The sequence below is a fragment of the Typopeltis vanoorti genome, chromosome 2, assembly GCF_054136105.1.
Source record: "Typopeltis vanoorti isolate ZY-2024b chromosome 2, IOZ_Tvanoo_1.0, whole genome shotgun sequence".
In the NCBI taxonomy this organism is placed as follows: domain Eukaryota; kingdom Metazoa; phylum Arthropoda; class Arachnida; order Uropygi; family Thelyphonidae; genus Typopeltis; species Typopeltis vanoorti.
The window spans coordinates 112,294,276-112,310,414 of NC_143550.1; the positions used below are offsets into that span (position 1 = coordinate 112,294,276).

Sequence of the window (16,139 nt, forward strand, 5' to 3'; positions counted from 1 at the left end):
TCTTGCATTTGTCTCTGTATTCTCTGAGAGCACAAGCTGACTTATTTGACAGGAACTTTTGATATGCTTTCTTCTTTTCCTTCACTGCCTCTTTAACTTCCTGTGTCCACCAGGGAGTTCTGATTTCTTCATTCTTGCAGACAACCTCACCACATGCCTCTCTGGCAGAATCAATCAATGTTTTCTTCAGAGTTTGCCACTGAATCTCCAAGGTTTGATTTTCTGATTTGATTCCTGTTTTTGAAATCTGATTTGATTCCTGTTTTCAAACTCTTTCGTTTTTTTCTTCAATAATCTTTGTGTATTTTAGTCTACAGTTCACATCTGAGAGCTGCTCAACTTTTATTCACTTTAAAACTTTCTTACATGTTATTCTTTTCAATATGAAATTCAATTTTATCCTGCTCAAGACTAAATAGTGATCACTTCCAATTTCAAATCCTCTGTACACTCTGGTGTCCTGCACCAGGGAGAAAACATCACTATCAACAATAACATAGTCAATGAGACTTTTCTTATTCCTTTTGTGGAAAACCCATTCTTTTATTTTCTTCCCACAGTTTTGCATGCAACCACAGCCAAAAGCTTTAGAGTGGTTTATAAAACACATTACCATTAGGGAGTCATTACGATTAGGCACCTTTACCATTTCTCAACTTTGGCCTCAATTCTATTTGGAATGATCTTTAGTATAAAATCTTGCTTGCATGAGTTCTGTAGTTCTTGCAATCCTTTATATTTCCGTTCTTATGTAGTGGTATGAAAACTGACTTCTTCCAGTCTCTAGGCCATGATCCTGTCTCCCATATTCTTGTAATCAATATATGAAATGCTCTTATCCCTCCATCCCCTCTGGCCTTAATTAACTCTACCAGAATTCTATCTGTGGCCTTATTGCTGTTATGCTGTTTAACTTCAACCTCATGCCTAAGTAGAGAAGGTTCCAAATCGAAATTTTCCTTAGAATCCTCCAAATTTTTCTTATCCTTTCTGCTGTACAGTTCATCACAGTATTCTTTCCATCTGTTTTTGATTTCCAGTTCTTCTGTTAACACTGCTCCATTCTTGTCTTTGATGACATTCAGTTTGAGCTTAAACTTGTGTTTTAGGTCATGAACTAAATGAAATATCCTTTTATAGTTGTGCCTCCTGATCTGGAACATTATCTTTTCACATTTATTATAAAAATTTTCATTGTCTTGTCTGATGGCTCTTCTGACTTCTCTATATAATCTCTTATGTTCTTCAGTTCCTGTGTCCCTTTGTTTCTCCACCTGCCTTCTTTCGGTTAGATCCTTGTTGAATCTGTTATCCATGGGTCTCTTGGTCTTCTAATTAGCCGCATCCTGTATTTTAACCTTGACTCCTTCCCAAAGCATTTCCAGTGAGTTCTATGAAAACTATGAAAACATACATTTCTTCTTACTTCTAGGTTTTCATAGAATTCCTCACTCTTTTCATCAGACATATCTGGGGTGCATAAAACCACCATGATTGACACATTGGTGGGATGATCCTTAGGTCTAAATACAAAATATCTTATCATTAATGGAATTATAACCAAGAAGGGCTTTTGTCTGAACTCCATTTAGCATCATAGCTATCCTGTGGTACTTTGAGTTACCTCCTGAATAAACACCTAGCTTACCATTCTGTCTATTGAAGTGGCCTTCTCCATTCCATTTAGTCTCTGTAATTCCCATGATGTCAATTTGATACTTCTGCATCACTTTATAGACAATATCAAGAGTACCCATCTGTAGACTTTGTACATTCCTTGTGCCTGTGTAAACTACTCTCCTAAGATTAATCCCATGCCGTCTGTATTCTTCATTCAAAATATCACTGACTTTTGTTGAAGACTGTAATATACTTCTCGAACAGGACCCTCTGCCTAAGCCCTAAATACAGCTCTGATTATTCTACACAACAGCTGATGCAGCATGTATTAAGGCACAACCAAATTAACATTTTGGAGTGAAGTCATTGCAAGAAAAATAAAAGTGGTGGGATTGCAGAGGCCCTTTCTACATATCTGGGAGGTTTTGGTCCCAGGTCATCCCACGTTGCCCTTCAGCCTACTAGGTGAGACAGATACCTAGGAGAGAAGGCAGAGTCCCACTGTATAAGACAAAATGAAATAGGAAAATAGTTAAAATTAACCTCTAGCCCTCGAATACTCTAAATAGCATTGGGGGCGAAGGAGCAAGAAGAAAAAAAAAAGAATAAAAGGGGAGGGACCTGTCTACAGATAATATAGCAGATGGATATTGCATGTAGTAAGGCAATATCCAGCATCAGGTACCTCAGGTTTGCCACTCCTATACTCACTAAAGTGAGCACCTGAAGGGAATTATTTTGGAAATAATTATTGTAGATGATGAATTATTGAAAGAAAGGATTATTCATTATTCATTTACATCATGAAAAAAAAACAAAAAAAACTATATTTTGAATTTAAACATGGAAATGCATTTTCAAAGACTTTTAACATTATCTTTTCTAGGTCTATTGAAGGAGGCAGCTGTACTCTCTATTCACTGAGAAAACCATCCCCTCAACAATTATTTTCTGATTTGGTGAGCAATTAAAGTTATGCAATGAAACAATTGAAAATTAAAAAAGTGAAGACTGTATGTAAAATTTCAACAGCATACAGTACAGTTTATTATCACAAAGAAACGATTTGTCACATAGAATTCTTGGCATAGTGAATTTCCATTAGAATAACATTGATGCTATCATGTCTTAACTGAAACTTTTCAGTAATTTATTACAATGAGATGAGTGACTTCTCTGAGCAGAGTCTTTTGCTCTAAGGACTCTGCTCACAGAAGGATTAGTTGCTCAGCATATATTGTATTTGTAGAGATAGATAAATATTGTAAAGATGAAATACCTTTATAAGTTATTGCAAAATTGATGTTTCAGTTTCTTTATTAGGATAACATCCAAAAGACATGTTTGCAATAGATGTTACACAAAGCAAGGAGAAAGACTGATAAGTTGTGAATGTAGCTGTCTTTCTTTCTCTCTTATCGTTTTTCATTCTTAAAAATGTGCAGGATTAAGAGAGAAATAATTATTAATTAAGAAAATAGAATAATTATTCATTTCATTAAAAAAAAAATCTTTACACACACACAGACGTGAGTGTGTGTTTACCTAAAGTGAATTATGGCTTGTGCTAAGCAGTATGGCTAGATGTTTTTGAGTGATGAAAGTGTGCAACTTTTTTTCTACACAAAAATTAATTTAAGAAAATTAGAGATGCTGAAACATGAAATTTATTCCTCACTTATATTCCTTCCAAAACAGTTTAAACCAGAATGTATTGTTGATTTCTTCTCCCATAGCACAATGTCACTTTTTCAGTCATCTGATCCAAACATTTGCACTGAATATATCATGGAACCAGTTCTTATTAAATGTATGGAAACATTTATTTCCCATTCCACCTTAAACTCCCATTCCTTATCAAAGCTTTCATTCTCCAAGAAGTCTGTTAAGATTATACCATAGAATTTCCATCTTTCTTTTCCATTTTATAACAATTCTTGAAATAGCTGCAAGCAAACTATCATCAATGTCCAACTATGTTTCCACCTCTTTTGCATTTTGATGATTCCATTCTATTGTTATCTACAGAAAAAAAAACAGTCTCCTGGCATCTTGTTTTTCTTTCAATTCTTGCACAGCCAAGTACATGTCCTCTCCTACCATTCCCGACACAAAATATAACACCCCCCCCCCCCATTTAATTTTTTTACTAAAAAGAGATCAGAAGAATCTTCTCCAAACTGGATACCAAAACAATGTTTCTCAGTCCTGATGGCATTTCTCTGATTGTACTGAAGGTTTGTGCACTGCAGTTTATTCTTGTTCTTTGTCATTTTTTTTTATCTCTTCTATTTCACTGGTATCGATCCTGCAGCCTAAAAATTAGCCCATTCCTAAGAAAGGCAGCACATCTTTGCCATCTAATTACCATCCAATTTCATTCACTCAAGTGAAATTGGATGGTAATTAGACACATTAGACATTAGAATCCAAACACTTTTTTTTGTCTAGACATGCATCTAATGGCAGATGGTTCTCTATCCTCAAACCATGCAACTAATGTTGGTGTTCCGCATGGTTCTCTTCTTTCATCTACTCTGTTCCTTCTATATCACTGACCTTCTCCATTTGATCGCATATTCAGTACAAAGTTTTGTTGATGATAGTACGCTACATTCTTTGCCATCCAGTTTTTCTCAGTCTCTTTTGGCAAGCTGTACACTACACAAATCATCAAAACTAAGAATCTTAACTTCTGTAATCCTAAATTCTGATCTTCAAACTATTCTTCATTGAGGTCCAGATAACTTTGTTAATTTCAAAGCTAGTAAAATACAGTCATGTTTTATTTTTCACATAAAAAACCTGTTCTTCCATTCATACTTTCAACAACATCCATATCTAAATAAGATGAGATTTTTCTTCTTAGGATTATTGGATTACTCTCATCTCAAATCTCTCTTGGCATAAACATATCATAAATATTGATGCCTTATCATCCAAAAAATTAAGATTTCTCTCACTTCCTTTTAAAGTGCTACTTTATCTCTGTATAGCACAAATATTCCAACTGTTGTATACTGTTCTCTTTTTTAGGGTAGTGCTTCCTTAAGAGCTCCCTAAAAATATTTGACTTAGTACAGAAGATAGCAGTCAGATTGATTAATGACCCATCTCTCACTAATTCACTCCACTCTCTTGTACACAGATGTTCAGTTTCTGTTGTTTGTATTTTCTGCAAATATTTCTGTTTACACTGTTTATCAGAATTGGTAGTGATAATTTTACCACTTATAAATCTTTTAAAACACATGCAGCATGCTATTCAACACTCTTCACAGCTCCTCTCCAGACTACAGAACAACTTTTTCTTCATTAATTTCTTCTACAGCTGTTTTTGCATAGTCTTTCTTCTTAGGTGTTTCTTACAGAGCACAATCCATAGGTCTTTAAATCCAATGTTAACAAGTTTCTTATCCTCACCTTTCTGTTTATCCATGATAATAATGTATTGTGGGTTGAACAACCTCTCATGGATAGAATTACCAAATAAAACTGCTAGGACTAATTAGGTCTTTAACATGTTCGCTGCCATGCTCCTCGGGCATAGTTTGTTACTGCATGCCAAGCACTTTCACTTCTACAAGGTCAGTACGAGTTATCTCGTAGCTGGCTTATCAGACAGAAATTTGTTTCATGGGCCAACTACGAGTAATCTCGTACCCCCCCACACACACATCTATGTCTTACATGTGCTCTGACGACTGTGTAACTTAAGTTCAGAGTCAGTGATGTTCAGCATTCAGTAAGGTTTATTGTGTCTAGTCTTACAATTATTTAAAATTATTTAAATAAAAACCTTCAATTACGTCATGGCCAGTAAAAGAAAGCTTTTGAGGCCAGGGATTTGGGAGTGTTGGTGGATAGGGAATTGAAGTTTAGGGGACACATTGCAAAAGTGACTAAATCAGCTCATCAAATCACTTGGCTTCTGAAAAATACTTTAACATGCAGAGACAAACAAGTTGTTGTTCCTCTGTATCGAGCCTTGATAAGCCCCCATCTGGACTACAGTGCCCAGATATGGGTGCCAGGGTTTCTTCTTGATGGGGAGGAGGTGGAGAGGATCCAGAGATGAGTGACCAAGATGATAGCAGGTCTGTGGAATGAACCTTATGAGAATAGGTTGAAGATTTGTGGGTTGCAAAAATTGGTCGATAGGCGGAAAAGGGGTGATATGATTGAGACATTCAAATTGCTGAAGGGTTACTATAAGATTAATCCAGAAGATAATTTTGAAAATAGGACTGGTGGTGGGAAGACTAGGGGCCATGCATGGAAGCTGGGCAAGAATGTGGTTAACAAGGGTGTTAGAGCTAGGTTTTTTACTTGGAGAGTGGTGAATGAGTGGAATAAGCTTCCAGAGTCTGTTGTGGGTGCAAGGTATGATAGATACTGTGTCAATGTCAAATAGTTGTTCTTGACATGATGTTAGGGCCTCCCTCGATGAGTCTGTCGACTCCTTAGAGTTGCCCGGAACAACAATAATAATAATAATAATAAAGCTTACTGATGAAGAATTAGAAGCTTACGCTAATATGAGCGATGATGAATGGGATAAATTATTTGGTTTCGATTCCAAAGATGATTATAATCCTTCAAATGACTCTAGCGATGACTCAGATGATGATATATTATATAAATATATTTATATGTTGAAAAAACTTCAAAAAATGTTTTATTTGCATTAATAAATACACAGTTTACGCAACAATACCTCTTATAATATACTATACTTTTGCTGAAATTATTTCCCTTCTACTAATCCCCCAGATGTGCTCTCCGCTTTATTCACAAACCAAGGGTCCAAATTAATGTGCTTATACTACGGGTTAACTCGTGCTTGGAATAGGAGGTCGGTAATCGACATACGAGTATATTTGTAGTTGGCTTGTGAGGCTCATATACCAACTACGAGTATACTCATAGTTGGCAGCGAATGTGTTAAGAACCACTTTGCCATCTGTGATTAATAAAAATAGGAAACGCCACCAGGTAGCTAGTTGATTGGATAGCAGAAGTGCTATCCATGCAGCCAGCCCACATCTATGCACACTAACATCCCATGGTTAGTATGCATAGATGTTTGTGTGAATGTCTATGTAGTAGATGAATTTTGTTGCTCAGAGTGAGAGATGAACATCCTGCTTATTGGATGCCTGAAGGAAAGTGAAAAAGTTCCATGCTTGGTCTGCAGAGCAGAGTTTAAAGATATCTAATCCCCAGTCCACCCATGGTACTGATATATGATCGATTAACAGCAATTTGTAGGTGGGATTCACATTATAAAAAAAAAGTTGACTGTCACTGGATCATTGAAACAGTGAATATATTGACCACAAGGATTTCAGCTTGCTTAATATCAAGACATTCACTTCTTTTTATTATTATTAACAGTAATTGCTCTCCTGAAAAAAAAAAATCACACAAAATATGAACTTTTTCAATTGAAGGTGAGTTAGCCGATCTCATACGGAGGTAGCAGGATTTTTTCTCCCAGAAACTCAGGTTTTTCATCCTGCATACAGACAAATCAGCCCTTTAGAACACGCAATTTGCAGACAAAAATACTAGCTGTGGTTGTGGGCAGTGGATGGCGTTGATGTAGGTGATTGGTAGTGGAGGATCGGTGGTGTAGTAGTGGAGATGGAGCGTTGTATAGTAGGTGTCCTTCCACGATGAGTCTTCGGACTCCTTGGAGGTGTTACGAATAATAATAATAATAAAAAACTGCAATTTCCATTTAATACTGCCATCAGAAATTCATACTTTTTCATTCCAAATGAAACATTGATCCACAATAACTAAAGCCTCCTGTGACAGTTTAGCTACCATAAATTAAATATAATAATTATAGGATTTGCAGATTGTTTTTCCATTAAAAATGGCAGCTGACCTTATACTGGCTAGCCATAAAATAACTTTCCCTCTTTGGAGGCATCTGTAGCTAAAACCAATAAACGGAATGAGACCAAATTTTATATTGAGACTTTTGAAGGCATGGGGAGATGATTTCTGCAAAAACAAGATTTAGTACCAAAAGTCGCCAATAGGGCAAATTTTGGCACTGGCCAAAAACAAGCAGATAATTACATTAAATGCAAATAGAATAACATTTCGACAGTGTAAGCGACAGCTGCATCACTCGTTCCAGCTGGATATGTGGCGCGTTACAATGATAATAAGAATAATAATAATTAAACTAAAACAACAACTTGCGAGAGAGACAGAAATTAATCTAATGATTGGACTCACAGGAAATAATGTTTTATTCATCAGAATTAGGGTCCCCTGGACCACATACACGATTTTCAATGTGCTGACCTTTCTTGTGTACAACAAATTGCATCCGGTGTGCGACATGCTCTACAGCTGAGCGTAAGGAGTCAGATTGGAGGTGAAGCATTTTCCGTAAGATTTTCCAGACTGTATCATAAGCCATATCAAGTTTGCGAGCTATGGCACAAGCGCTTGGACCAGTACTTGTCCCTGTGTCGTCGAACACTGCAGTAGCAACGTCTGTTACTGTCTCTTGCACTGCTTTCCGCCCCTCTGCCAAGTCTAACTCCTAGTGGTCCAGTTTCTTCAAACTTCTTAATCATAGCTCTCAGTGCTACAGCTGATATAGGACCTGTACAGGGCTGCTACGGCATTGTACTGTTTAGGGTAGAACAACTTAATAAGCAAAGCACGCTGAGGCAAGGTAGGATGCATATTGAGCACAATTCGTCAGTATTTTGAATAACTGCCTGAATGTTCCCAATCCCTTTTTTAAGTGGAATTGGTGGCACTGCTGTCACATATGCACAGTAAAATTTGCATAATCCTTTTTACCTGCATTTACTGCAAATATTTGATGCTTTCGGCTCTGCCAGTGCCACAATTTCGCCTATCGGCGACTTTTGGTACTAAATCTTTTTTTCGTGGAATTCATCTCCCCATGCCTTCGAAAATCTCAATATAAAATGTGGTTTCATTCTGTGTATTAGTTTTAGCTACAGATACCTCCAAAGAGGGAAAGTTAATTTATGGCCACCCTATATTATTTTTCAGACTTTAATCTATATTTAACTGCATGGATAGGCTTATGTGTTCATCACACATGTTGAATTGGATTTAAACGGTATTGGTGCGAACATAGATTGATAAGAAAATGACTGTTTATTAATAATCTTCATTTAATTACAATGATATTTTTATTTTCAATTATTTTTATATACATATAATTTTTTAAAATTAACTACAACCATCATCATCATCGAATTACTGACATGTACCTTCAGATCTGTTATCTGTCAAGATCCATATTATCAGATCTTATATTTCTGTCTTCTAAGTCACTTTTCACTGTATCAATCCACCTAGATCTAGGTCTTCCTCTGGGTCTTTTTTCTGCCATCCTGGCAAGGAACACTTGTTTTGCTAACCTTTCCTCTCCCATTCATTTTAAGTGACCATATCACCTGAAATTAATACTACTAACAGATTCCTGAATGCTAGGAATGTCAAGATCCTTCCTAATATCTTCATTTTTAATATGATACTGCCATTGATGTCATCTGTTCACTTCCCTAATCTTTCTTAGAATTCTCATATTTGTGGTCTCTAGTCTCTGATCAAGTGTTTTATTTATAACGTGCCTCGCACATCCATAAGTTAAAATGGATTTGAATGCTGTCTTGTATACAGCTAGTTTAGTGTTTTGACTACTTTTTTTCCATATAAATTTATGCAGTTGACTTCCTAACATACTATTGCATTGCTAATTCTGCTGTATATTTTCATGTTTAATTTTCCATCTTCATTAAAATTTTTGCCCAAATAGCTGAAATCTTTTACTTGTTCTATAGGTTTTCCATTCAGAATGCAGTTGATGTCTTCATTGTTTCTGCTTATTTTCATTGTATTTTTCTCTTTATTGCTGATTTTCATACCAAATTTGTTAGAGCAGTTATTCAACTTAGTCTGGGAATTCTGCAGATATGTACTGGATTTATTTAGAATATGTCCATCTGTATAAAGTAAAGAGCTGAGATTAACATCTCCAATTTTGATATCAGGTTTTTAATGCCACTTACTTCATAATGTGATCCATATAGATGATGAATAACAGTGGAGATAATATACATCCTTCTCTCATACCTGATTTATCATCGAACCATCCACATTTTAATTCTAACTGCTGACTTGTAACTGAAATATATACTATGTATTTCTTGATATAATGTCCCATTTACACCATATAACTGTAGCGTTTTTCTCTTAGCACCTTGTCATGCCTTTTCCAGTCCATGAAACTTAAATGCAGATCTTTGTTATATTCCCACAACTTCTCCACTATTTGTCTTAAAGTAAATCTGATCCTAACAACCTCTGTTTGGCCTGAATCCAGCTTGTTCTTCTCTATGCTTCCCATTCATTATTTTTCTTAGCTGTTTCTCAAGTCTGTTTGCATAAATCTTACCAGGAACACTTAGTAGGTGAATTCCTCTGTAATTCTCACATTCAGTTTTATTTCCCTTTTTATAGATAGGTACTATGAGAGCTCTACTCGAATCATCCAGAATTTAACCCCGTGACCAGGCCTTTTGAATGATGCAGTTTAGCCACTGTAAAACTTACATATCTTCATATTGAATATTTCTGGTTGAATATCACCCACTCCAATTGCCTTTCCACATTTCAGGTTTTTGATGGTTTTTTCTACTTCTAGTATATGCTGTCACTGCTTGTTTCATTTAACAACTTTTCAGAGTAATTGTTCCACACGTCTAGTATATCTCATCATCATCGGGAGGGGGGGGATAATCATGATAGTACTACATGAAAAAGTTATACCATTATTAACTTCCAATCAACAATTTTCCTCCAAATTAATTTCTGTTGAAAGTTTTCCCACTTGGTTATATTATAAATTAAAGATGCCAAGAAATTATATTCTTGATTTAATCTGTTATCCAAGCAAACAAAGTTTGTGCATGTACAAACTTTGTTTGCTTACATATGAAATTAAATGTTTAATTTATAATCTGTTATCCGTCAAGACTCCAACATTATCAGATCTTATATTTCTGTCTTTTAAGGCACTTTTTACTGTACCAATCTATCTATATGTGAGTCTTTTTCCTGCCAACTTGCCAAAGAACACTTGTTTTGCTAACCTTTCCTCATCCATTCTCTTTAAGTGGCCATACCACCTTAGATTATATTTTCTGACAGATTTTTAAATGCTAAAAATGCTAGGTTCTTTCCTGTTTCATGCCATTTGGATGCAAAAAAAAAGGTAAGTCGAAGGAAATGATTGTGTATCACATTGATGACACTGTACTCAGGATAAAGATGAAGCTAAAGATTTAGGGGTTTTGGTAGACAGAGAGTTAAAGTTTAAAGCACATATTGCTAAGGTTACTAAGATGGCCCATAAGATTACTTGGCTATTGTGGAACCCATTAACAAGTAGAAATAAGAAAGTTTTTATATCTTTTTATAAGGCCTTGATACGTCCACATCTGGATTACTACTCAAGAGTGGTCTCCTGGGTTTCTTGGGGATGAGGAAATGGTGAAAAAGATTCAGAAACACTGTGTGTCAGATGTCTTTTTGTTTCTTCTTCTTTGTTATAAAGTGATGTATCTACGGTATCAGTACTTGGTTGAGCCACGTGAAAGCCTGGCAAATTTGAGATGGGATTCATACTCAAAGGGGATTTTTGGTTCAATGTCAGAGATCCTCACCTATGATGGATGCCCAGTATCTGGCAAAACAATAAAAGTGTCTCATAAGTGGAATGCCATGGTTACTCCAGATGCTTGTTCCAACAGTGCAGCAGGCCTTTGACCTTGCTTCTGCCTGGTATCTCCACTTGGGCCTGGCTCCCACTGAAGAGACCTCAATAAAGGTCGAAACTAGTCTGGGTAGTGGCCCTTCCCTTAATGCATAACATTATACATATCTGCAAGGAGATGTGGTTTGCATTATGGGAGTAGTTGGGGGTAAGGTGGTACAACACCTTACCCCCAGTCCTGAAGATACTTTCTGGTGCAAACTTTGTTTGCTCACACTTGGATAAAGGATTAAACTAAATTTATTATAGTCTAACCAAGTGATAAATAAACTTTCAACATCGAAAAAGATTCAGAGGCAGGTGACCGAGATGGTGAGTGGTTTGCGGAATGTTTCCTATGAAGATAGATTGAGGTTATGTGGATTGCAGAAGTTGGTTGATAGGAGAAAAAAGGGGATATGATAGAAACATTTAAGTTGCTTAAAGGGTTTATAGGATTAATGCTGGGGAAATGTTTCAACACTTGGCTGGAGGGACCAGAATAAGGGATCATCCCTGGAAGTTGAAGTGTGGTTAGTATGAGTGTGAGGACTAGATTTTTTGCTTGGAGAGTTGTGAATGAGTGGAATAGGTTGCCAGAGTTAGTTGTAAATGCTTTATCTGTTAATGGGTTCAAGAAGAGGTATGATAGATTATGCGTATCGTTTGGCTCTCCTGCGGTGAGTATTCACACTCCATGGAGGTGCCCATACAATAATAATAATAATATCATAATTTTTAATGTGATATTTCCAATGATGGCATATCTTCATTCTACAAATCTTCCTTAGAATTCTCATATCAGAGGTCTCCAGTCTTTGATCAATTTTTTTATTTCTAACCCAGCTTGCAGATCTCTAAGTTAAAATTGGTTTGAACAATGTCTTCTGTACAGCTAATTTAATGTTTTGACTAATTTCTTTTTTATTCCATATAAATTTATTCAGCTGACTTCCTACCATACCAGCTTTACTAATTCTGTTATCTATTTCCTTGTTTAATTTGACATCTTCACTAAAAATTTTGGCTAAATTGCTGAAATGGTTTACTTGTTCTATAGGTTCACCATTCAGGAAAGTTGGTTGAGATTTTCATTGTATTTGACTTTTTATTGCTGATTTTCATACCAAAGTGGTTACAACAGTTACTCAATTTAGTCAGGGAATCTTACAGACTTGTGCTAGATTTATTCAGAAGTATAACATAATCTGCATAAAGTAAAAAGCTAAGATTAACATCACCAATTTTGATATCAGATTTAATACCATTTTTCTTAATAATGTGATCCATATAGATAATGAATAGTAGTGGAGATCATATGCACCATTGTCACACACCTGAGTTAACATCAAACTATCTTTCTGTACCTCCTTCAATTCTAACTGCTGGCCTACAGCTTAAATAGAGACTATATATTGCTCGATATAATATTCCATTTACACCAGGTAACTGTAGCAATTTGAAGAGCTTTTGTCTTGGCAACTTGTCATATGCCTTTTCCAGATGAACAAAACTTAAATATAAATCTTTGTTATATTACCAAGATTTCTCAACTATTTCTCTTAAAGTGAAAATCTGACAACCTCTATTTCATCTGAATCCAGATTGTTCTTCACCACACTTCTCTTCTGCAATTGTTCTTAGCCATTTCTCAAGCGTACTTCATTAATCAAGTAATATGTCTGTAATTCTTACATTCATTTTCATTTATGTTTTTATAGATGGGTTCTATGAGAGCTCTGCTTCAATTAAGCAGAATTTGACCCTCTGACCAGGCCTTCTGAATTATGCACTTAGCCACTGCAAAACTTTTACACCTCCATATTTGAGCATTTCTGGTTTAATTTCATCTACTCCAGCTGCCATTCCACACTTCAGGTTTTTGATGACTTTTTCTATTTTAGGTATAGATGTGTATTCTTAACTGCATTCCTGTTGAGAGTTTTCTACCATTGCACTGACACTGCTTGTTTTATTTAGCAGTCTTACAAAGTAATTGCTGAAAACATCTAGAATATCTTTATCATCATTTTTCCTTTCAACTTGATCATCTCTGATTCCTTTTACTATACTTTTTCCTCCATTTCTAAGCTTCTTTAATAACCTCCAGAATATTTTGCCAATTTCTCAATATTAATTTTCTGTGTTCTTACCAGTCTTCCCATGACTTTTGTTTAGCTAGTTTTACACAGTGCTTCACTTTCTTACATTTTTCTCTGTATTCTCTAAGAGCACAAGTTGACTTACTTGCCAGGAACTTTTAATATGCTTTCTTTTTTTCCTTGACTGCTTCTTTAAACTTGCTGAGTCTACCACGGAGTTGAGATTTTTGTATCCTTACAGACACTTAACCAATCTCTCTCTGGCTTCATGATTTGCCTTTGAATTTCCAGGTTTGGTTCTTGTTTTCAAACTCTTTCATTTTTTCTTGAACGATGTTTGTATGTTTGAGTCTACAATTTACCTCTGAAAGCTGCCCAACTTTGATTCATTTTAAAACTTCCTTACACGCTCTCCTTTTCAATATGAAATTCAATTTTATCCTGCTCAAAACTAAATAGCAATCACTTCCTGTTTTAAATGTTCTGTATACTGTTGTATCCTGAACCAGTGGGAAAACATCACTATCAACTATAACATAGTCAATGAGACTTTCTTTATTTCATGCATCTTCTCTCCATGTATTGTGCATATTTTTATGTTGGAACATGTTAGTAATAACCAATCCGTGTCCTGAACAGAAATCCAGCAAGCATTTACCATTAGTATTAGCTTTGGGCTTTTCTCCAAATTTTCTCAAAACATTTCTATATGTCTGATAATCATTTCTTACTCTGCTGTTTAGCTCTCCAGCAAGGACCAACTTTTCCTTTTTCATTGTGCCAGCTTCTTTCTCTAATGCCTCACAAAATTCCTCCATTTTTCATTGTTAGACCTTCTGTGGGACCATAAGCACAAATAAGTAAGTCTCACTGTTAAGTCCAGTTCTCCATTTTGATATTTGCCCACATCACTCTACTTGATATTGCCTTCCATTCAAGATTATTCTCATATTTAGTATTCAGTATTGTAGCTATTCCCTTTTTTCCTTGATTGTTATTGCCTGAATATAACATTTTGTATTTGTTGCTTAGAAAGATCTCACCTGTTTTTGCCTTTTTTTTTGTTTCAGTTGTCCCTATCATGTCCATCTGGTACTTATCCAATTCTTGTGCTAGTTCCATTTCTTTTCCATTGATGCATCTTACATTGATAGTACCTATCCTATCTTGAGCTCTGCTGATTGGATTAGGATGTGTTCTGGGATTTCTTTTAGTAGCTGACTTTGTGCTGTTCGCACAAACAACATGGGCCATGTTTAACTGGGTGACACTCCAGCTGGCATGAAATTCTGTCATATTTTACCATCATTTTACATTGTGGTTTAAACCAAAAAGAATAGAATTTAGTCGGCTAAATCCCAAATTGCCAGCCCATCTTTGTTCATTCAGTATCTGGTTAGATACCTAACAGGGTGTACCACAAGAATGTGAGGATAGGACATTAGGTCAAAAACCCTGGTTGGTTCTCTGCTTTCCTTAAAAGGCTACATGGCGGTCTTGATTCTTAAGCACTCTAATAAAGGTTGGTTCCTGTTGTAAATTAATATTTTTATTTTTAACAGATATTTTAGTGGCATGTATAAATTACTCAGTGTACATTTTAATACATCCTGTACATTGTAAGTTCATTAGTAATATATGTTTTTAAAAATACATTTGATTTAACAGACTTTTAGCAATAGCAGACACCCCTTTCCCCAATTAGTCCATTAAATAGAGGGCCTACTGTGTGTGTGTGTGTGTGTGTGTGTGTGTGTGTGTGTGTGTGTGTGTGTGTGTGTGTGTGTGTGTTAAAAAAGTATAGTCAGTGCCATAATCTCTCTATAATCATAGGGCTTATCTATGGAGAATAGGAGCTCTGCAATGAATAAGAATTAAACAATTCCCAGCAACCATATTAACCTTCTCAGTTTCTCCTGGCTTCCAACATCTCTATTGTCATAATATCCATTTGTTAACTCAAATGGATATTAATCCATTTGAGTTAATGGAACATAGAAAACTGAAGTCTCAATTTAGTAATGGATCCATTATGTTAAAGTACAGAATTACTTTGTTGCATGCTTATATTTTATTTGGTGTCAATTGATCTCATAGCTGAATAACTTTTCAGATGTATATAATTTTTTTTTTAATTGCACCAGACTTCTCATTTTATTTCTTGAAAGTGAATATAGAAGCACTTGTTTCCGATATTCCGAGCATTGTTTCATTGTCTTGCCTGTCTATTATGATGGCCGACGATTACGATGAGACAGACAAGACAATGAAAAAATGCTTAGAATATCGGAAACAATAGCCATAAAATGTGACGCGAACTCTATCAATGTCCACGGCCCTACATAATCTCTGAGGTTTGGAATCTTTACAACGTAAAATTGAGGTCACAACCCCGACTAATAGGCAATAACACAAACACTTCAAAGGCGGAAGCACCAAACCGACCTGACATTGCATCCACTTCCTCCATGAGTTCAGACGACGACCAAGCATAGTCGAAATGGACCGCACCCCATCAATCCCCCCCCCAATAAAAAATCAGTTGCTGTTTTCAACAAATTTCACCCTTTCCCACCCTATATAAAAAAAAACGC

General features: G+C 35.8%; 1 protein-coding gene across 5 annotated transcripts in view; it reads left to right on the plus strand.

Moving 5' to 3' along the window:
- LOC150109341 (BLOC-2 complex member HPS3) overlaps positions 1–16,139 on the plus strand; it is a 386,547-nt gene that overhangs the window by 117,923 nt on the left and 252,485 nt on the right. For all 5 annotated transcript variants that reach the window (XM_090407481.1, XM_090407512.1, XM_090407505.1 and 2 more), the window contains exon 7: positions 2,507–2,579. In XM_090407481.1, the coding sequence (XP_090263607.1) occupies positions 2,507–2,579 (73 nt within the window). The remainder of the gene's footprint in view (positions 1–2,506; positions 2,580–16,139) is intronic.